The sequence below is a fragment of the Camelina sativa genome, chromosome 17 (assembly GCF_030686135.1).
Source record: "Camelina sativa cultivar CO46 ecotype springtype chromosome 17, ASM3068613v1".
NCBI lineage: Eukaryota > Viridiplantae > Streptophyta > Magnoliopsida > Brassicales > Brassicaceae > Camelina > Camelina sativa.
Genome location: NC_141896.1, coordinates 7,026,257 through 7,044,926, shown reverse-complemented (window position 1 = coordinate 7,044,926; position 18,670 = coordinate 7,026,257). Strand labels below are relative to the sequence as shown.

The 18,670-nt window shown below is 39.1% G+C and overlaps 7 protein-coding genes and 1 non-coding gene across 9 annotated transcripts; 4 read left to right on the top strand and 4 right to left on the bottom strand.

The window, feature by feature from the left end:
* The first annotated feature begins 61 nt into the window (after positions 1-61).
* MYB58 (myb domain protein 58) lies at positions 62-1,560 on the top strand. The gene is made up of 3 exons (XM_010478458.3): positions 62-398; positions 486-615; positions 700-1,560. Exons 1-3 carry the CDS (start codon positions 260-262, stop codon positions 1,295-1,297), a joined length of 867 nt encoding a protein of 288 aa, XP_010476760.1. The 5' UTR covers positions 62-259; the 3' UTR covers positions 1,298-1,560.
* Positions 1,561-2,058: 498 nt separating this feature from the next.
* On the top strand, positions 2,059-5,593 carry LOC104759248 (putative pentatricopeptide repeat-containing protein At3g13770, mitochondrial). Its single transcript, XM_010482197.3, has one exon. The coding sequence runs from the start codon at positions 2,113-2,115 to the stop codon at positions 5,380-5,382; it is 3,270 nt and encodes a 1,089-aa protein (XP_010480499.3). The 5' UTR covers positions 2,059-2,112; the 3' UTR covers positions 5,383-5,593.
* Positions 5,594-5,667: 74 nt separating this feature from the next.
* On the bottom strand, positions 5,668-8,808 carry LOC104755968 (proteasome subunit alpha type-2-A). Its single transcript, XM_010478457.2, has 12 exons — positions 8,523-8,808; positions 8,214-8,280; positions 8,032-8,108; positions 7,873-7,937; positions 7,639-7,685; positions 7,466-7,541; positions 7,259-7,326; positions 6,938-7,007; positions 6,575-6,660; positions 6,331-6,393; positions 5,995-6,060; positions 5,668-5,895 (listed from the first exon to the last, which is right to left on the bottom strand). The coding sequence occupies exons 2-12, from the start codon at positions 8,252-8,254 to the stop codon at positions 5,847-5,849; spliced, it is 708 nt and encodes a 235-aa protein (XP_010476759.1). The 5' UTR covers positions 8,255-8,280; positions 8,523-8,808; the 3' UTR covers positions 5,668-5,846.
* On the top strand, positions 8,768-11,910 carry LOC104755967 (thiosulfate/3-mercaptopyruvate sulfurtransferase 2). The gene is made up of 12 exons (XM_010478455.3): positions 8,768-9,056; positions 9,347-9,535; positions 9,650-9,709; positions 9,869-9,931; positions 10,190-10,314; positions 10,424-10,586; positions 10,703-10,762; positions 11,010-11,068; positions 11,183-11,264; positions 11,347-11,410; positions 11,480-11,547; positions 11,633-11,910. Exons 1-12 carry the CDS (start codon positions 8,952-8,954, stop codon positions 11,735-11,737), a joined length of 1,143 nt encoding a protein of 380 aa, XP_010476757.2. The 5' UTR covers positions 8,768-8,951; the 3' UTR covers positions 11,738-11,910.
* Positions 11,911-12,049: 139 nt separating this feature from the next.
* TRNAR-CCG (transfer RNA arginine (anticodon CCG)) lies at positions 12,050-12,122 on the top strand. The gene has a single exon. It is a non-coding gene; the product is annotated as a tRNA-Arg (tRNA).
* Positions 12,123-12,236: 114 nt separating this feature from the next.
* LOC104755966 (tRNA (mnm(5)s(2)U34)-methyltransferase, chloroplastic-like) lies at positions 12,237-13,868 on the bottom strand. 2 transcript variants are annotated; one of them, XR_015585861.1, is made up of 6 exons: positions 13,625-13,868; positions 13,458-13,521; positions 13,047-13,242; positions 12,876-12,957; positions 12,608-12,763; positions 12,237-12,482 (listed from the first exon to the last, which is right to left on the bottom strand). XR_015585861.1 is itself a non-coding variant. In XM_010478454.2 (6 exons), the coding sequence occupies exons 1-6, from the start codon at positions 13,797-13,799 to the stop codon at positions 12,350-12,352; spliced, it is 798 nt and encodes a 265-aa protein (XP_010476756.1). In that variant the 5' UTR covers positions 13,800-13,868; the 3' UTR covers positions 12,237-12,349. The 2 variants fall into 2 exon arrangements, 1 of the variants encoding a protein (XP_010476756.1); XM_010478454.2 differs by having other exon boundaries at positions 12,876-12,949.
* Positions 13,869-14,062: 194 nt separating this feature from the next.
* LOC104755965 (serine/threonine-protein kinase RHS3-like) lies at positions 14,063-16,112 on the bottom strand. The gene is made up of 3 exons (XM_010478453.2): positions 15,971-16,112; positions 15,114-15,730; positions 14,063-15,019 (listed from the first exon to the last, which is right to left on the bottom strand). Exons 1-3 carry the CDS (start codon positions 16,007-16,009, stop codon positions 14,164-14,166), a joined length of 1,512 nt encoding a protein of 503 aa, XP_010476755.1. The 5' UTR covers positions 16,010-16,112; the 3' UTR covers positions 14,063-14,163.
* Positions 16,113-16,326: 214 nt separating this feature from the next.
* Positions 16,327-17,709, bottom strand: LOC104755964 (mediator of RNA polymerase II transcription subunit 22b). Its single transcript, XM_010478452.3, has 3 exons — positions 17,358-17,709; positions 17,106-17,171; positions 16,327-16,694 (listed from the first exon to the last, which is right to left on the bottom strand). Exons 1-3 carry the CDS (start codon positions 17,610-17,612, stop codon positions 16,461-16,463), a joined length of 555 nt encoding a protein of 184 aa, XP_010476754.1. The 5' UTR covers positions 17,613-17,709; the 3' UTR covers positions 16,327-16,460.
* Positions 17,710-18,670: the final 961 nt, after the last annotated feature.

The following is an 18,670-nucleotide window of genomic DNA, read 5'->3' as shown; positions in this document are numbered from 1 at the left end:
CATATGCATATTGGGAAGTTATATGATTATAAAAGGATGGAATATTGCCAGGTACTCATCCACAATATAGACAAGTTTTTAACTTCAACAAATCTGATTTGACAATTGTCAATGTCTTTTGTTTATAACATCTTTCTCAGTGTCAGGATCACACACCACTTCTCATGTATAAATACACATAAGACCAATTAGATTGGTAAAAGGGAATCTCAAAAGTGTGATAGAGAGAGAAAGATAGAGAGGAGAGAGGAGAGAGATAATGGGCAAAGGAAGAGCGCCATGTTGTGACAAAACCAAAGTGAAGAGAGGACCATGGAGCCACGATGAAGACTTAAAGCTCATCTCTTTCATTCACAAGTGTGGTCATGAGAACTGGAGATCTCTCCCAAAACAAGCTGGTAAGTTGGCGATCTTTAAAATCCTATTTCTTTAGATTTTCTAATCTTCTGGTTCTGATTCTATCTATGCATGCAAACACAATGAAGGATTGTTAAGGTGTGGCAAGAGTTGTCGTCTACGATGGATTAATTACCTCAGACCTGATGTGAAACGTGGCAATTTCAGCGCAGAGGAAGAAGAAACCATCATTAAACTTCACCAGAGCTTTGGGAACAAGTATGTGTTCTATCTTCTTGTTCATACCTTGTGTGACTCGAAAGTTTCAATTTTGACACTTGGTTTCCTGCATTTTCGGTACAGGTGGTCAAAGATTGCTTCTAAACTTCCAGGAAGAACAGACAATGAGATCAAGAACGTATGGCATACACATCTCAAGAAAAGATTAAGCTCGGACACTACTAACCTTAATACCGAAGAAGCGGGTTCAAAAGGTTCTCTGAACGAAGAAGAGACCTCTCAAGAGTCATCCCCTAATGCTTCTATGTCTTCCTTTGCTGGTTCCAACATTTCAAGCAGAGAAGAAGATGACACACAGATGATGAGTCAAGCGTTTGATCATATCCAAACATACAGCGACTTTACAGGGATGTTACAAGAGGTAGACAAACCAGAGCTGCTGGAGATACCTTTTGAGTTAGATCTCGACATGTGGAGTTTCATAGATGGTTCAGACTCATTCCAACAAGCTGAGAACAGTTGGAGTCAGTCAAAGGCTCCTCAAGAGTCTGAAGAAGATGAAATCGAGAAATGGTTCAAGCACTTGGAAAGCGAACTCGGGTTAGAAGAAAACAATAACCAACAGCATGAAGAACAGGGCACCAGAGACGGAGAAGACTCATCTTCTTCATCATCATCATCATCACTTTTGAAAGGTTACGAACTCCTGATACATCAATGAAGCCATAAAAAGCAAGTCAATTTATTATTACTATCCTCCTCAATGAAGATCTACTACTACTACTACTACAAAAAAGAGCTAAAATCTTGGCATTTTTAGTAGATAAAACAAGATCAGTTAGGCGCAATGTAGTAGCAAATAGCAAAGAAACGTAGAAATGATTGCTTTGTTTTGTAAGTGATCACAAGCTAACAACAACCATCTAGAAATGGAAAGGTGACAGTCACAGATGAGAAATTTTAGTTGTTATTCTCTTCCAAAAATTGATTCAGCAGCTAAGAATTTTCTAAATACGAACAAACCAAAGAAGTCACAAGTCCTTTTCCAAAATAGATTAGAAAATTTCACTTTCAATCATCGATTGACTCATTCGCACAACAGCTGCTGCAAATTGCAAATGCTGAGTTTCAAAGGAACCGTTTTTATTATTATAATTTGTTTGTTTCTGTAGAAGTTGAATTCACTTACGCTACGTCTGAATTTTACAACCATGTGCCAAGATGAAGTAAGATTACAAACGATTCAGAGAACTTACCCACAAAAAGCTGAGAAATTTTCAATCTTTCTTCTTCCATTTGTCGTAGCGAGTGAGACAGAGTCACAGAGAGAGACCTAATGACTTTGCAATCAATCCAGATCCTCTCTATCGAGCACAGTGACGTGCAGAGGGTCTACTTGTGCAAGATAAAACAATTGGGGTCATATACGAAAGAAAAGAATTAGTACGGGACTCATATCGAAATTATGACTTTTTAGTTTCTTTCATAAACCGGTAAAAACCGGTTAAATATGGTCCATTAATTGCGTTTTCTGGTATGCCTCTCCGGTTTGGTTTTCTTTTTTCCTCAAAAGAGCAGTCTTTTTTTGTTTGTTTGGAGGTTTCTTTAAAATCATTGATCTTTTCCGGGGAACCACCGTTGAGAAACACCGACGAATTAGAGCTGGCCAGCTGGGGACGCAAAGTCCTGTCTTTTCAGGGCGGCGAAACTCGTTTCCTTAGTGGGTTTGTCTCCCGCCATTCGAAGACGCGACGATTCTCGACATTGCAATGTTTGGAAAGGGTGGAAGAAGGAGAAGAAGAAGAAGTAAAAAAAGTTACAAGATTGAGTCGATGTTTCTCGCTCTCAGACCATTGGAACCCGGAATTATCTTGTTTTGATCAAATTGGTTTCTCTCAAATCAGTAGAGAATCTACGGGAAGAGCTGTCCATGCGCTTTGTGTCAAGGGATTGGTTCGTCTGAGTGTGCTTCACACCAACACTTTGATTAATATGTATATGAAGTTTGGTCGAGTCAAACCTGCACGTTACCTGTTCGATGAAATGCCTGTGAGAAATGAAGTTTCTTGGAATACCATGATGTCGGGGCTAGTCCGTGTTGGATTGTATTTGGAAGGAATGGGATTTTTCCGGAAGATGTGTGATATTGGTATTAAGCCGAGTAGCTTTGTGATTGCTAGTTTAGTAACAGCTTGTGGTCGTTCAGGTTCTATGTTTAGAGAAGGGGTTCAAGTTCACGGCTTTGTGGCTAAGTCTGGTTTGTTGTCTGACGTTTATGTGAGTACAGCTATTTTGCATCTTTATGGGGTTTATGGATTGGTTTCGTGTTCGAAAAAGGTCTTTGAGGAGATGCCTGACCGAAACGTGGTGTCTTGGACTTCACTGATGGTTGGTTTCTCGGATAAAGGTGAGCCAGAGGAAGTCATTGATATATATAAAGGTATGAGAGGAGAAGGAGTTGGGTGTAATGAGAATTCCATGTCTTTGGTAATCAGTTCCTGCGGATTGCTTAAAGATGAATACTTGGGTCGTCAACTTGTCGGAGAGGTTATCAAATCGGGACTGGAGAGTAAGCTGGCTGTGGAGAATTCTCTCATATCTATGTTTGGTAATCTGGGAAATGTAGAGTATGCAAATTACATTTTTGATCAAATGTCCGAACATGACACTATTTCATGGAATTCGATTGCTGGGGCGTATGCACAAAATGGTCATTTCGAGGAATCATTTAGGATTTTCAATTCAATGCGTCGCTTTCATGATGAAGTGAACTCCACCACTGTGTCTACTCTGTTATCAGTTTTGGGTCATGTAGATCACCAAAAATGGGGTAGAGGAATTCATGGTTTGGTGGTTAAAATGGGATTCAGTTCGGTTGTTTGTGTGTGCAATACTCTTTTGAGAATGTACGCAGGCGCTGGAAGATCAGAAGAGGCAGAGTTGGTGTTCCAACTAATGCCCACTAAAGATCTGATCTCATGGAACTCTTTGATGGCTTGTTTTGTCGAAGATGGGAGGAGCTTAGATGCTTTAGGACTTCTTTGTTCAATGATAAGAACTAGAAAATCAGTGAACTATGTGAGTTTTACAAGCGCATTGGCTGCTTGCTTTAGTTCCGAATTTCTCGATAAGGGCAGGATCCTTCATGGGCTTGTAGAGGTCACCGGTTTATTTGAAAATCAGATTATTGGTAATGCATTGGTTTCTATGTACGGAAAGATGGGCGAGATGAGCGAATCCAGACGGGTACTAGTACATATGCCTAGACGAGATGAAGTAGCTTGGAATGCTCTTATTGGTGGCTATGCTGAGAGTGAAGATCCCGACAAGGCACTAGCCGCTTTTCGAACTATGAGGTTGGAAGGTGTTCCTGCAAATTATATCACAGTGGTAAGTGTTCTTGGTGCTTGTTTAATGCCCGGTGATTTGCTTGAACGGGGGAAGCCATTACACGCCTACATAGTTTCTGCTGGATTTGAATCGGATGAACACGTGAAAAACTCGCTTATCACTATGTATGCAAAATGTGGTGATTTGAGCTCGAGTCAGGACCTATTTAACGGATTAGATAATAGGAATATCATCACGTGGAATGCTATGCTTGCGGCAAATGCTCATCATGGTCATGGAGAAGAGGTGCTAAAACTTGTATCAAAAATGAGAAGATTTGGTTTGAGTCTAGACCATTTTAGTTTCTCTGAGGGACTTTCTGCTGCTGCGAAGCTAGCGGTCCTAGAAGAAGGCCAACAACTTCATGGTTTAGCTGTAAAACTCGGGTTTGAACAAGATTGCTTCATCTTTAACGCTGCTGCAGACATGTATAGCAAATGCGGGGAAATAGGGGAAGTTGTGAAAATGCTTCCTCCATCAGTCAATCGATCACTCCCTTCGTGGAACATATTAATATCAGCTTTTGGGAGACATGGGTGCTTTGAGGAAGTTTGTGAGACTTTCCATGAGATGCTTGAATTGGGAATCAAGCCGGGTCATGTCACATTTGTCTCTCTTCTTACAGCGTGCAGCCACGGAGGGTTAGTAAACCAAGGCCTTGCGTACTATGACATGATTGCTAAAGATTTCGGTTTAAAACCGGCGATTGAACATTGCATCTGTGTAATTGATCTTCTTGGAAGATCAGGGAGGTTAGCTGAAGCAGAAAGCTTTATATCTAAAATGCCAATGAAACCAAACGACCTCGTGTGGCGTAGTTTGTTAGCCTCCTGCAAAATTTATGGGGATCTAGACCGTGGAAGAAAAGCAGCAGAAAATCTCTCGAAGCTAGAACCAGAGGATGATTCTGTTTATGTCCTGTCCTCAAATATGTTTGCAACAACAGGTAGATGGGAAGACGTGGAGAATGTGAGAAAGCAAATGGGTTTCAAGAACATCACGAAGAAACAAGCTTGCAGTTGGGTAAAGCTAAAAGACAGAGTGAGTTCGTTTGGTATTGGAGACAGAACTCATCCGCAAACATTGGAGATATACGCGAAGCTAGAAGACATCAAGAAGCTGATCAAAGAATCTGGGTATGTTGCAGATACTAGTCAGGCTCTGCAAGACACAGATGAAGAACAGAAAGAGCACAATCTTTGGAATCACAGCGAAAGACTCGCTCTAGCTTATGCGTTGATGACTACTCCTGAAGGTTCCACACTTAGAATCTTTAAGAACCTTCGCATATGCAGTGATTGTCACTCTGTGTACAAGTTTGTTAGTAGAGTCATCGGACGTAGAATCGTGTTGAGAGATCAGTATAGGTTTCACCATTTTGAGAGTGGGTTGTGTTCTTGTAAGGATTATTGGTGAAAGAAGAGGAAGCTCGATTACGCTGTACAGTAGCTAGCTGACAGTTTCATTATAGGATTCTTTGGATACGGTTTTGGGTTTCAATAGTTTTGTTACATTACTCTGTGACTTTGGAATTTTTCCTCAAAGGGATGCCTAATTTTGTTTGTAGACAGTTAACTCTGTTGTACGGAATGGAATAGAATTGGTTTCTCGATTTGGAGGTGAAAAAGTTGCCATGCGACCAGTTCATTGACTGATACGATAAGACTACTTCAAAATATTTCTCTAAAAACCTTCAATGAGTGAGAAGAAAAAACGGATTTCATTAGTTATTGAATCATAAGAAAGACACTCAGCTTGAGTTCAGCAACATACTATTTAAAGATCCAAAGTTTTACAGAAAAAGACAACTCCTTAAGACTCAGCAAATGCCACGAAAATCAGGTCTTAAACGCATGTTCATTGCTAGACTATGCGGGAAGTTATTCAACTTCAGCAAGGTAATCATCGATCTCCGCTGGTGTTAGTACCCTGCATTAATCCCAAAAAAGAACAATTGAGTATTAAGCACATTCCATTTAAACATCACCAGCGGCAATAAAGATTCTTGATTTTAAACAAAATGGGTACCTGAAAACTTTGTCAGCACCGATTTTGCCAATTTCAATATTTTTGCTTGAGATCTCTCCTTCAAAGCTACCAAAAGCAAAAGCAAAAAAACAAATGAGGTGAAGGCTTGTTGGCACAGTGTAAAAAGCTTAAAGCTACACATGTACTGTGAGTGTGTGTGCGTGTACACCATCATCAGAAATAGCTGAAGGTTTACTACAAGAATACAAGTGCTTTTAATCCTGTGCTTTCATTATAAACGACAGTGCTATGGGTTAGGTAATCTCACAGCCACAAGACTAGTTTCTTTCTACTAATGAATGATTAGTGATCTTGAATTCAAAGATCTATACTTACCCTTCTTTCAATGTCAATATCGCTGTGTGAATGGCATCATCAAGTTCCATGTCTTCTGTGTACCTGCAAGAAATTTGTGGTTGGTTAAGGTTGGTCAGCGAAAGAGGAGTGCTTTCCTGTTACGACAGGAGCCAAACAAACGAAATTTGACTAACAAAAGTAAAATTTAAGATTAGTTAACTGGTTATAGAATGTTTCACGTATCTACCATCTTTGGATATCAACAAATAGTAAACACTATTACCTTTTCTCAAGGAATGTTTTTGCGTTCGAAACGTTTTTTCCCATGGCTGAAGCTTTCCAAGAGAAATAAGAGCCAGATGGATCCACCTAGCATAAGAACAAAAAGTATAGAAGAATTAGACCCTGAGTAAGGAAAGCAAAGTTTAATTCTCAGGTTATAATCTCAAGATGAATGGTAATTCGGTTTAGACAGAAATATAAGGTGGTAAATTATCGTAACAGGATAATGCCAAAGGTATCTTACAAAGCTACAAGTTTCTCTAAGTTAAGTTTTTCAGCACTGAAAAGAACGGAAATTGAGGTATGAAGATTGCAAGACTCGACTGTTTTCAATAAACTGACAGATGTACTGAGGACGAAATACCTGATACAGTTGTGGACCCTTGTCATCATATCCAGCCACAAGCAGGGAAACTCCGAAAGGTCTAACACCACTGTTAACAAGAGAAGGTAAAAAAAAAATAGAAACAGGATATATGGTGGGTACAAATTTGCTAAAGCAGCATTATTTCACGCCAAGTCATTGATCAAATCTCAAATTGCAAGTGCAAAGCTACGCACTTGATAATTGCTTTTTTTCTGAGAAAATAATTCAGTTCAATCAAACATATTGGGAATATAGGAAGAAGTAAACATGTGACATATGAGGTTGTATTTTATAGTTTAAAGTAAACATAACACTTACCCCGATTGAGTAAACTCTTGCATAACAGTAGCCGTTTCCCTTACAAGTTGGGTAACAGGGATGGGTTCCTGCAACAAGAAAGCTTCCTTAGATGATAAAGCAACTGAATTGACAGGAAAATAAACATTCACGGAGGAAAATAACAGAAACCATATCACATTTAGCAAGGAATACAAGAAATTTTGAGGAAAAGAGAGATATGATTACTTTGTAAAGACGGAGATATTGCTCAGCCTGTTTCCTACTCTTCCTAACAAGAACTCGAAAATCAGGACCCATGCCACTTCATAGAAGAAAAATGCAAAAAAAAAGTTAGCAGCCAAGCTATAAAATCAAAACCAATAACATATAAAAATCTTAACATAGGCGAGGAGAAAAACCTGTAAACAACTCCAATATTAGGAGTCAAGTGCTGAATTTTTTGAACCTGAAACAGGCAGAAGAGAAAACTAACGTCAGAAATGTTGACTGGATTACGCAAATCTAAGAAAGCATGACCATCAGGCAACAATACAAAAAAAAACTTATTTCTTAAAAACGATCCAATCCTCTTAATTCCCACAGGCAAGTTAAGTCTACCATATAATGATTAGGAAGGAAGATTATAAACTTACAGATGCTTCATCAACCAAAATAGAAGGCAATTTCTTTTCGGTTGCAATGACAACTCCATTGGAAGCTGCAGTAAACAAACAAACAAACAAAAACAGTTATCAGAAGAAAACTAAAAACTTTCTTAGATCAATTAGAACTTCATCATGTCATTGTCAAACCTTTAATCCCCAAAGATGTTTGGCCTGATCCCACAGCAGTAAGGGCATGCTCTATCTGAACCAGCTTCCCAGATGGGCTGTGTTTCATTCATAGCCACATCACAAATTAGTCACAGCTTAAACTAACACGAAAAAGCTCGGAAGACACGAACGTGAATGAATTGATTAAACTAAGTTGGTACCTGAAAGTGGTGAGTGAAAATGAGTACTGACTATCCCCCATAGCTCCTTAATCAAATCCGCGAAAAGCTGTGAAAGACGAGTGAGATCAGTTTATTGCAAAGAATATTTCATAAAAATTGGACTCGTGATTCTAAACCCCAACGAAAATTAGGGTTTCGAAGTCACCGGGATCAAACGATTCAGGTCCCGTTACCTAAATATACTCACATCAGACTCTTAAAAAAACTCCTAGAAATTAAAAGAATGGGACTTTCGAGATCGATACGAATCTGCAAACAGGAACTACCACTATGAAGAGACTAGCTTACCTTGAGCTTGAGCTTGAGAATCGAGATCGACGAAGCGATTAAGTTGCAGAGAGAGAAAGAGGTGAAAATAAATAAGCTTTTTAGGTTTCGTGCAGAGAAGGTTGAAGTGAGATTTTACGATTTTTTTTTCTTTTGGAAGAAGAATGGGGAACAGGGGAAGTAAAGCCAAAACGACTGCGTTTTAATATAAAACTTAAAACGCAAAAAAAAAAGCAAAAAACGCAAGCGTTTGATAAAGAGAACGCAAACGCGATTTTCTGTAACCAAAGTACCAAACACAGTCTTTAGTCCTCCTGACTCCTGATCAGTGGTGGGGAGTAGAAGCAGCATCGTTAAGAACAAAGTTGCGAGCTTGGGGAATCTTCTGAACAGTAAACTCAACAACGTTTTTTTATCTATACAGTAGATGGTATTTTCGAGGTGATATATATGGCTTCTACCCTTTACTCAAGATCTTTATTGGTTGCTCGTCGCTGCCTCATTAATCCTTCTCTATCTCCTCTTCGGACCCCTAAATTTGCAACCTTTCTAAACGTAAGTTGTTATCAATTTAATTTTCCATCCTTCTCTCTCAGCTTACGTTTCCTTTCATCGTTGTTCTCACTTCTGGTCTCTGATCCTAGTCTTGTAATTGGCTACTACTAGTGGGCTTTTCACATAGGGAGTTGTAGTTAACTGTGTAGAATAAATTATCCGATGATGTCTGTGTTTAATGACTCGAATTTGTGTTTTTTTTTTCTTTCACTTTGTTGAATTGTTGTAACCAAAGTTTGGACTTTTATTTTTTTTGTTATGTTGGTTGAGCTGAATCCTTATTATTGCAGAAGAAAGCATTCAGCTCACAGTTACACTCTGCCTATTCAACTTCTAAATCATCTACTCACGTTAGTCGAGTTATGGCTTCTACTGGAACTGAGCCAAAAGCTAATTACGCCACATCATCCATATCTTCCAATGAACCTGTTGTGTCTGTTGATTGGCTCCATGCTAATCTTAGAGGCGCTGATATAAAGGTAACCGCCATTCTTTGAATTTTTAATCTCAGATTTTGCATTTGTTGTGTCTTTAGACTTTGTCAAGAATTTTTCCGCCATGACTCTTATGTAACTTGGTTGTTTCCTGGTCAGGTTTTGGATGCCTCATGGTACATGCCACATGAGCAAAGAAATCCAGTCCAAGAGTATCAAGTGAGAATATGTACAGTTTTGTAGATTACTAAGTAAACAAGCTTTTAGCCGTTGTTCTGGATGAGCACTATGAAAGTTTTGTATGGAAAGGAAAACTCTGCATTAGAGTTAGTATACGGCTTTTTTGTTGATTGGCTTGTATGTTATCCTCTTCTACAGGTTGCTCATATTCCAGGTGCTCTCTTCTTTGATTTGGATGGAATATCAGATCGAAAAACAAACGTGAGAATCCCTGTCCCTTTTCATTAGGAGAAGATGTTATTGTTAACTTATTGACTTCATACTGCCATCACTTTTATGTATAATTGAGATCTTATCAGTAAGTATCCCTTCATTGAAGCCATATCGAGGATATTGTTGTTTCTCTAGCAACAAAACCTAGGCTCTATGCTGTGTTATTTGTTTGTGAATATTGAGAAATTTTCCCATTAAAGCTTTGACAAGCCTATATATTGTGTGTGTCTATGTGCCTTATGTCAGTTACCACACATGCTACCATCTGAGGAAGCTTTCTCTGCTGGCTGTTCAGCTCTTGGAATCGAGAACAAAGATGGCGTGGTTGTATATGATGGAAAGGGGCTCTTTAGTGCAGCTCGTGTATGGTGGTGAGTTATGGATCTCATATGTCCCTGAGCTTTGTTAATCTTTGCTAAATATGTTCTCTTAGGTATTATCAAATTAATGTGTACGCCTTTTGTTAAAACTTAAAAACAGGATGTTTAGAGTCTTTGGACATGAAAAAGTATGGGTACTTGATGGAGGCTTGCCAAAATGGCGTGCTTCAGGTTATGACGTTGAATCCAGTGCCTCAAGTGATGCCATTTTGAAATCCAGTCTAGCAAATGACGCTGTAGAGAAAATATATCAAGGACAAACGGTGAGTTTGTTCATTCATAGAATAGTTTTTGCCAATCTGCATGTATCTTTGAAATTGCATAGTTAGTTGGTTTACCTGCTACTTATGGTTTATCCACATCTTTGCTGGTTGCACAGATTACTCCAATAACTTTTCATACGAAGTTCCAGTCGCATCTTGTATGGGGACTTGATCAGGTTAGCGTTTCCTAAACAGTTTTTTTTCTTTGAAATTTGATGAACTTGAGATGATGCTATTCAATTCATTTTTTCCCATAATCACCTGGTTTATTGTTCCGCAAATCAAATCCTTGGTGGTATTGAAGCGGAGGGGCCTAGTAGTAGACTAGTTTGTCTTCAAAGATGCCACTTCTGTCATAAATAGGTTTAAAGTCTGTAGATAGTTCGCTAGTAAGATTAACAAAGCTAATTGGATAATTGACAGGTAAAGGAAAACATGGAGGATAAGACTTATCAGCACATAGATGCGCGTGCAAAAGCTAGGTATGTTTGTAAGTCATTGCTTAAGTCTGGATTGAGTTTCACTATATAATATGCTAATGATTTGAATTTGGTTCTGCTTATAGCATTTGATATAGAATTTACTCTGTTTGACAGATTTGACGGTACTGCTCCAGAACCTCGCAAGGGAATACCGAGCGGTCATATACCTGGTAGCAAGTGTGTCCCTTTTCCCGACGTAAGCAACCGTCTAACTTGAAGGACTTGCTGTTATATTTGTTTTGACACCATAGAAAATGATAATATATTTCTTTTTGCAGATGTTTGATTCCTCTCAAACAGTGTTACCAGCGGAGGAGCTTAAGAAGAGGTTTGAACAAGAAGGTAATATAAAAAGCATTACCTAAGCAGCTGTTTTAACTTTTAAGCGATTACTTAACCGTTTATCTGCAGGCATTTCACTAGACAGTCCAATCATGGCCTCATGTGGAACCGGTGTGACAGCTTGTGTTTTGGCAATGGTAACAAAATGATGATGTTAGAATTTACTCATTTACTATGATATGATAAAAATCTGAGACTGATTACTCCTATTTTACTCGTCAGGGATTTCATCGTTTGGGAAAAGCCGATGTCCCGATCTATGATGGGTCTTGGACTGAATGGGCAACCGAATCAAACTTGCCCATGGTGGGTTCTTCTTCTTCATGAATAAGTCCAAGAAGAAGCTACAGGGATCAGTCACAAGCCTAGCTTGGTTCAATCTATTTTTCTGTGTTAAAGTTTAGCCAAGAATTAAGGGTTGTATCTACAATTCTATATACTTGAGGATTATTGAGTTTGGATTCATCTCAGTGAAGATTAATAAGAATTCCTTTGAACAACCAGGAAAAATGTTTCTCTCAACCATGTTCTTGTTGTCTGTCACACAGTTTATGAAATTTCAGTTTTGGTAGTTGTGCGGACTATGCAGTGAGTAAGATTAAAAGTTATATATACCTAAATGTAGTTAACAACCAAAAGGACCGCGTGGCCTAATGGATAAGGCGCTCGCCTCCGGAGCGGGAGATTGTGGGTTCGAGTCCCACCGTGGTCGTTTTTTGTTGTTTTTGGCTTTTTGCATTTTTATTTTTGCCTCATCGTTTTCACTTTCCCATAAACAGATTTTGAAGATGTCAAAAACGAAGGTAAAATAGATTGACATACAGTATCAGCAAAATGATCTCTCAGATTTAAGCATCAAAAACATAAAATCAAAAACATATCATTATCATGTACAAGTGAGAATGGTGATGCATACAAAGCTTCTGTGGATCTGAATAATCATTTTAGTTCTCTTTTGAACATGAAAACAAGAACCGGAGCTAACGGTCGGTTCAGCATTTGTAATTTGCAGCAGACCCAATCACTGACCGGTAAACTCGACCCAAAAGCTTCTACCACTTCTAACTCTTCCCTGAACAACAAACCAATTCACAACAAGAAGATGGATCATTATCAAACTATGTTACAAAACTAAAAATATCGTCTTATTAGATTATCAGAGAAACCTTTAGCCAGCAGTTACTTATTAGTTATTACCTTCCACCAGGATGGCCAATGTAAACAACCAAGCTAATGAGGCCACCAGGCATTAAGATTCTCTCAGAAGCCTTCAATGCCAATAATGTTGTACCTGAGACCGTGATTATCGACTTGTTGCCACCTGGAAGATACCCGAGATTGAATGCAACCATCCTAACATCAACAGAAAAAATTTCGACCTCTCAAGCAGCTTACTAAAGCGAGGAAACTGTTGATGAGGATTCATCAAAAAATGTTGCATCAGGTCACCAAATTTACACTGTACCTCACACGGGAGTTTTCAGAGACAATCTCTTCCATTTTACTATGGCAGATGTTAAAGAGTTTGACGCAGTCCTTCTGCATTACTTCAGCAGAAATGGAACAAGGTTCCATATTAGTAAGAAGTAAGAACCATACACCCCGCAATGGAAACAAGCTTCGGTAATCATCTAACCTCTTTTGAACCAAGGGTTTGATCCAGCAAAGAGGAAGTGCTCTGAATGGCATCTTTTTGAATGTCCATTGCATAAACACAGCCACCAGAAATAGAATCATCCATAACCATCTTCAACATTGCTAAAGTATCATTCCCGTTTCCGCATGTAGCATCAATGACCATATCCCCCTTTTGGATTACCTTCTCCCACACACTGAAAGGTAACAAACAATCACCAGTGATATTATAAAACAAATTTTAATGCATCGACGACATTATCCTTAACACTAAGATCCAAAGATTCATTCTTTAATCCAGAGACAGCTTTTCTAAAGCTCCAAGATTAAAGCTAATTAATTGACATCAAATCTGAAAGCTTTAAATGTGAAGACAGGATTAGTTCAAGTTTCTGACTTTAAAAGTACTCACACATGAGCTACTTCTGTTGCCTTCTTCCTTCCAAAGAGATAACCAATAAAAACATCTTCTAGCCCTGAAGACGAATAAAAGACGGAACTTTAGGCACATAAACGCTAATCACGATCCTTAGCTTCTCAATTTCTTTCAAAAATCAGTTACAGGTATCAAATATTAACCTGGAATCGGAAAATTTGGTGAATGCGAAGGAGACGAGCTGAAAGCAGCTACACGAGAACATCGAATTCTGGTAAAAGGGTTTCGTCGCATTGCAATTCGAAAATCTAAGGACATTAGTGTTTTGCGGAAAGGAATCGAGTAAGAGCGCGCCAACGTCGAGGATAACATTGACATCTCTGCTTTAAAGAACCCAGCCAGCCGCCATTAAACAACAAAAGCTTCGATCGATCTGCTCTTGCACTTAAAAAACTAGGATTATATATTTTCCTAAGAAAAATTAAATAGTGGGCTTTATCTCCGGCCCAATAATTATATCTCAAAAAAACGAAAATGGAACACGACGTCCTTTAGCACACTACAAATGAAGCAAGCAAATTCTATTTTGTTGTGATGTTACTTTATCATGTTCCTATATCCAAAATGAAAAGATACAAAAATCGAAAAAAAAATAAATATTGACAGTTTGAATAAAAAATAGGGTACACAAACCATAGAATTCTAAAAGCGGAAAGAAAAAGTATTTTAAACGTGGTGATGACTAAAAATACTCAAAAACAATGTAATCAGGATCACTACCGCTCTTAGCTTCATTACACATCTTGCTCTTCTTAACTTCAGCGGCCACGTCCGTAAACGCCGGCAAAGACTCCTTCTCTTTCTTCATATAGCACGAGAAATCCACCGGCTCCGGCATATGTGGCGGCGTTTCTCCACGGATCAACGCCCAGTTCACGCCTTCAAAGAAAGGGTGTTGCTTGATCTCCGTCGCGCCTCGTTTATAAGCGATTCTGTTTTGCGGCTCTTTTACCAACAAACCTTTGATCAAATCCTTCGCCGTAGAACTCACCTGAGAATATTCCGGGAATCTCAGAGGTTGTCCTATTACGTTATAAAGCGTAGCTTTGTTTCCTTGTCCTTTAAAAGGTGTCGCTCCGTGGAGAAGCTCGTAGATGAAGATACCGAACGTCCACCAATCTACGGCGCTCCCGTGACCTTCGTTTTTGATAATCTCCGGCGCTAAATACTCGTGTGTTCCGACAAAAGACATTGACTTCACGTCTGCCGGTTCTGCCATGAGTTCTGGTAATGATCCGTCGAAATCGGATTTGGATTTTCGGTTTTTCTTCGAGGATTGACGCATTCTTGGGAAGAATGTGGACGGTTGGTAACATCCTTGAACCGCCGCATCGTTGTCAATGATTCCGGTGGTTCCTCCTCCGTTGAAAGATTTCACAAGTGTTGGATTGACTGAACAACGGAGGGATAAATCGAAATCGGAGAGCATAATGTGACCGTCGTCACGAACAAGAACGTTCTCTGGCTTTAGATCTCGGTATACGATTCCGAGCATGTGTAGATACTCTAATGCTAATAACACTTCTGATGCAAAGAACCTGTAATTATAAGCAACAAAACCAAACCCTTAATTATATATAGTTAATTAATGTTATCTCTCTGTTTCTATACTCTGTTTTGTATACTACTAACCTTGCAGCGTCTTCTGTGAAACACTTGTTAGGTTGCTTCTGTCTCAAGGAATAGAGATTGCCACCGCTACAAAACTCCATGACCAAGCAATAGAATTTATCAGTCTCGAAGTGAGCGTAAAGAGTCGGCAAGAAAGGATGATCAAGCTGAGATAAGATCTCTCTCTCCGTCTGAGCTCTCAACAGCTTGTTCCTGCTCACAAGAGATGCCTTATCCATTACTTTCATCGCGAAATACGTCGTAGGGTTTGCTCCTTTGAGTTCAACAAGATATACACTTCCTATATCTCCATAACCTAGCCGCTTCAATACGCGAAAATCGTTGATTCCCAGCTTTATTCCTCTCGATTTCAGGGAGTTCACTGCGTCCCACCTAATATCTCCTCCTGTGTGAGGCTTAGAGGAGTTATCAGTGGATGTGCTTCCCATGCTGTTGCTTCGCGAGATCATGTTACTGTTGTGATTGCTGACGAATGGATTCGGGTCTGTTGTTATTATATCTTCTTCAATCTTCTTTGTGTTTTGATCAATCTGCTTCTGCTTATCTTTACGTGGTTGTCGTTGTTGAGATTTATGGTTTGATGAGCATGAGGCAGAGTCGTCAGGATGATGACTCTTCTGCAAACGAACATAAGACGATTTCATAGGGTTCTGTAAAGTAGAACGAATCAAGGAAAAGCTTTGTATATATTGTGTTATTAGGTCACACCGTCACAATTCCGAAACATATAAATATACACGGTTCAAGATAACTAGATAAGTACAATATATTCCTAACCCTTATCTAAATAGGTATATCCTAAACACTTTCTTTATCCAAAGTGATGAGAATTATAGATGTTTTAATTAAATTTTTACCTCTGGCGAGACAAGCTTATTCCCGGGTTTCAATAACATCGCCGGCGAGTAAAGCTAGATCAATAGTGTCCTCTTTTCCACGTACAGAAGAAGAAAGAAAACAAGAATCTTGTCTTAAAGCATCAATGTCGAGTTGACTACGTTTTTTATCAATCAAATTTCGACATTACTTGTTGTCACGTATATAATAACGCTTCATCTGCCTACCAAGATAGGTGTGCACGTCGTACATTATATTATTGGGAATTAAGAAGTGAAAATTAACGAGTGGAGACAATTGTATTTTATGAATTGCTGAGGAAGTGGGTTATGGAGATGGTGCAGGGAAGAAAATATCTCTTGGATTAAAAAAACACTTAGGTTCAAAAGTTAAATGCCCATTTATATCACATTTTGTTCCGACAAAGAAGCCTACAAAGTTTTGGCTATATAGAAGTTAGAAGATCATCATACAATTGCTATTTTCCCCGGATTAGATACAGAAACCCCTTTATATGTCTAGAGTCAATCTCTGAGCAGAAGAGTAATAGTGAGACTCGAGCTCTTTAAGACTGGAAGATGCATTATCGGCTATTACAGCCAACAATCGATTAGTCTTCTCGGCCTCTTGATCAAACTCTTCAATTCTTTGTTCTACATGATCGTTTAGTGATGCAAATCCTGAACAAATTGCTGTTTGCTTCAGTTCCGATACGAGTTTTAAAAGAGAATCAGCTGCTTGAACCTGTTCATCATCATTAGTAAAAGAACTCAGTTAACAAACAAAATGATGGCAATACATAATAAGCTACCAAAACAAACCCAGTTGAAAACCAAAACTACAACTAAGATTAGATTCTGGAGACCTATTAGTGAAATGTGAGCTCTGGATTCATTCAGATCCCCAAGTACTGCCTTAAAGCTTTAAACCCTAATTGCATCTTCCTAAGTTAAAAGACATCAATTTAACCACTCTTGACAAACCCAAGTTGTAAACCAAAACTAAGATTAGATTTTGGAGACTCATTCTCGTGACATGTAAGCTCTGGATTCTAACACTTTTTTGCACCTGTGAGCTTCAAATCCCAAATACTACCTTAAACCTTAAAACCTAATCGCATCATCCTTAAGTTAAAAAAAGACATCAAATTTTTACCAATCTTGACGCTCGAATCTCCATCATGTTTGCTTCTTGAGAGTTCTTTACCGGTGGAACACTCACCTACACAAAACCAAAACGTTCTTCACCTTCAGTGAACTGAGAACCAAAATCTAAAGATTTTTTTTTTTTTTTGTAAAACAGATTTCCAAAAAACGGTTATCTCCAATCGAAATCTATGCTCCAGAGATTGAATTCTGAATCCAATACTAATAAGTAAAAAAAAAAAATCGAAATCAGATCACAAACCCTCGAGTCATCGACGATTTGAGTGAAGTTATGGACGACGGATGTGATGTCAGTCTCTACTCTCTGTAACAACACCTTTTGCTTCTCTAATGCAGCGGCGGCTGCTGCGACCGTTGGTCCGCTTCCTCCGCCGTATCCGCTTCCTCCGCCGTATCCGGCCATTCCTCCGTATCCGGTCATACTGACGTATCCGGCCATATCGACGTATACGTATCGGGCCATACCGCCACCGGGACCAGCGCCTATGTTCATCATCGCCACTGGTTCTTGCAGAGAAACAAAAGAAGAAGGCTACGCACGTTTTAAGTTGTACGGACGGAGAAAATCATTAAATTTAACGAGGCCTGAAAGTATCATTGGGCCGTCTTAATTATTGGGCTTTATACATTATTCCGATAGTGTTTTGCTATTTACTGGAAATGTCTCATCTTGGTTTTTTGAGTTTTTTTTTCTTTCTCAACAACAATTTTCCATTAATCAAAGTATTACAACAAAAATCAAAAGCACATTATATTCACCTCTAGAGACTTGGACCAAAAGAAATGCAATAGTTGATCAAGTACAACCCTGGAACACTAGGCGGATTCAACGCTACCTAATCGAGAACCATTGCATTTTTTTAACCATGGTGAGATAGATAACACACCACGACTCGATATAAAATCATCTCTTAAACCACCTAAATTAATCTAATGACACGAAAACAAATACTAACACAGAGAAAACAAAAAAAACTACTACTGAAAATGATCAAATCCCAACTATGAGAACCTCTTGATTGACATGTAGAACTTGTCCCAATAGCTTCAATAACCAAAGGCGCATCATTAGAAGAGCTTGGTCTCTCCGGCTTTCACTGTTCCGGTCCTAAACCTAAAAACGGACAATACATCCGACTGACCCGACCAAGAGTCGTGAGGCAAAACCGACGAAATAGCTGCTTCTCCGAACTAACCAAATAACAACCAGAATGCTAATCTTCAAAAGATTAAAAATTGAGAACACATAATAGCATATCATCACCTCACAGTGCAAGAACAAGAAACTACATCACTTCCGTCGTTTTACAAGGCACACTCCTTGGCCGGATTGAAACTAAAACAAACCGCTCCTTGCTGCAAGACACCGCTGTGGCTGGAATGAGAGGTCGGATCTGAATAAGAACCCAAACCCAACCGCAGAAGCTCGTCGAAGAGAAGCTTCATCTCTCATTGCTCACCGAAGCCAACAAACCGCCGGAACCAGCAAACAAAGTCGCCAACCCAGATTCGCCAGATCTGGCCATAGAGTCGACGCTGTCCTCCAACATCGCA

Bases quoted from the DNA above. Each gene is read 5' to 3' on its own strand.
- MYB58 (XM_010478458.3), top strand. From the start codon at position 260: ATGGGCAAAGGAAGAGCGCCATGTTGTGACAAAACCAAAGTGAAGAGA. The intron at 399-485 runs GTAAGTTGGCGA...AACACAATGAAG, and splicing joins ATCTCTCCCAAAACAAGCTG to GATTGTTAAGGTGTGGCAAG. The intron at 616-699 runs GTATGTGTTCTA...TTTTCGGTACAG, and splicing joins CACCAGAGCTTTGGGAACAA to GTGGTCAAAGATTGCTTCTA.
- LOC104759248 (XM_010482197.3), top strand. From the start codon at position 2,113: ATGCCTCTCCGGTTTGGTTTTCTTTTTTCCTCAAAAGAGCAGTCTTTT.
- LOC104755968 (XM_010478457.2), bottom strand. From the start codon at position 8,254: ATGGGGGATAGTCAGTACTCATTTTCACTCACCACTTTCAG. The intron at 7,542-7,638 runs GTTTTTCTCCTC...TCTTCTATGAAG, and splicing joins AATATTGGAGTTGTTTACAG to TGGCATGGGTCCTGATTTTC. The intron at 7,008-7,258 runs GTAAGTGTTATG...TCTTGTTAACAG, and splicing joins CAAGAGTTTACTCAATCGGG to TGGTGTTAGACCTTTCGGAG.
- LOC104755967 (XM_010478455.3), top strand. From the start codon at position 8,952: ATGGCTTCTACCCTTTACTCAAGATCTTTATTGGTTGCTCGTCGCTGC. The intron at 9,710-9,868 runs GTGAGAATATGT...CCTCTTCTACAG, and splicing joins ATCCAGTCCAAGAGTATCAA to GTTGCTCATATTCCAGGTGC. The intron at 11,069-11,182 runs GTATGTTTGTAA...TCTGTTTGACAG, and splicing joins GATGCGCGTGCAAAAGCTAG to ATTTGACGGTACTGCTCCAG.
- LOC104755966 (XM_010478454.2), bottom strand. From the start codon at position 13,799: ATGTCAATGTTATCCTCGACGTTGGCGCGCTCTTACTCGATTCCTTTC. The intron at 13,243-13,457 runs GTGAGTACTTTT...GTTACCTTTCAG, and splicing joins GCAACAGAAGTAGCTCATGT to TGTGTGGGAGAAGGTAATCC. The intron at 12,950-13,046 runs GTTAGATGATTA...GAAGTAATGCAG, and splicing joins AAACCCTTGGTTCAAAAGAG to AAGGACTGCGTCAAACTCTT.
- LOC104755965 (XM_010478453.2), bottom strand. From the start codon at position 16,009: ATGTTATTGAAACCCGGGAATAAGCTTGTCTCGCCAGAG. The intron at 15,731-15,970 runs GTAAAAATTTAA...GTTCGTTTGCAG, and splicing joins ATAAGCTTGTCTCGCCAGAG to AAGAGTCATCATCCTGACGA. The intron at 15,020-15,113 runs GTTAGTAGTATA...TTATAATTACAG, and splicing joins TTCACAGAAGACGCTGCAAG to GTTCTTTGCATCAGAAGTGT.
- LOC104755964 (XM_010478452.3), bottom strand. From the start codon at position 17,612: ATGATGAACATAGGCGCTGGTCCCGGTGGCGGTATGGCCCGATACGTA. The intron at 17,172-17,357 runs GTTTGTGATCTG...GGTTTTGTGTAG, and splicing joins AAATCGTCGATGACTCGAGG to GTGAGTGTTCCACCGGTAAA. The intron at 16,695-17,105 runs GTAAAAATTTGA...GATGATGAACAG, and splicing joins AGATTCGAGCGTCAAGATTG to GTTCAAGCAGCTGATTCTCT.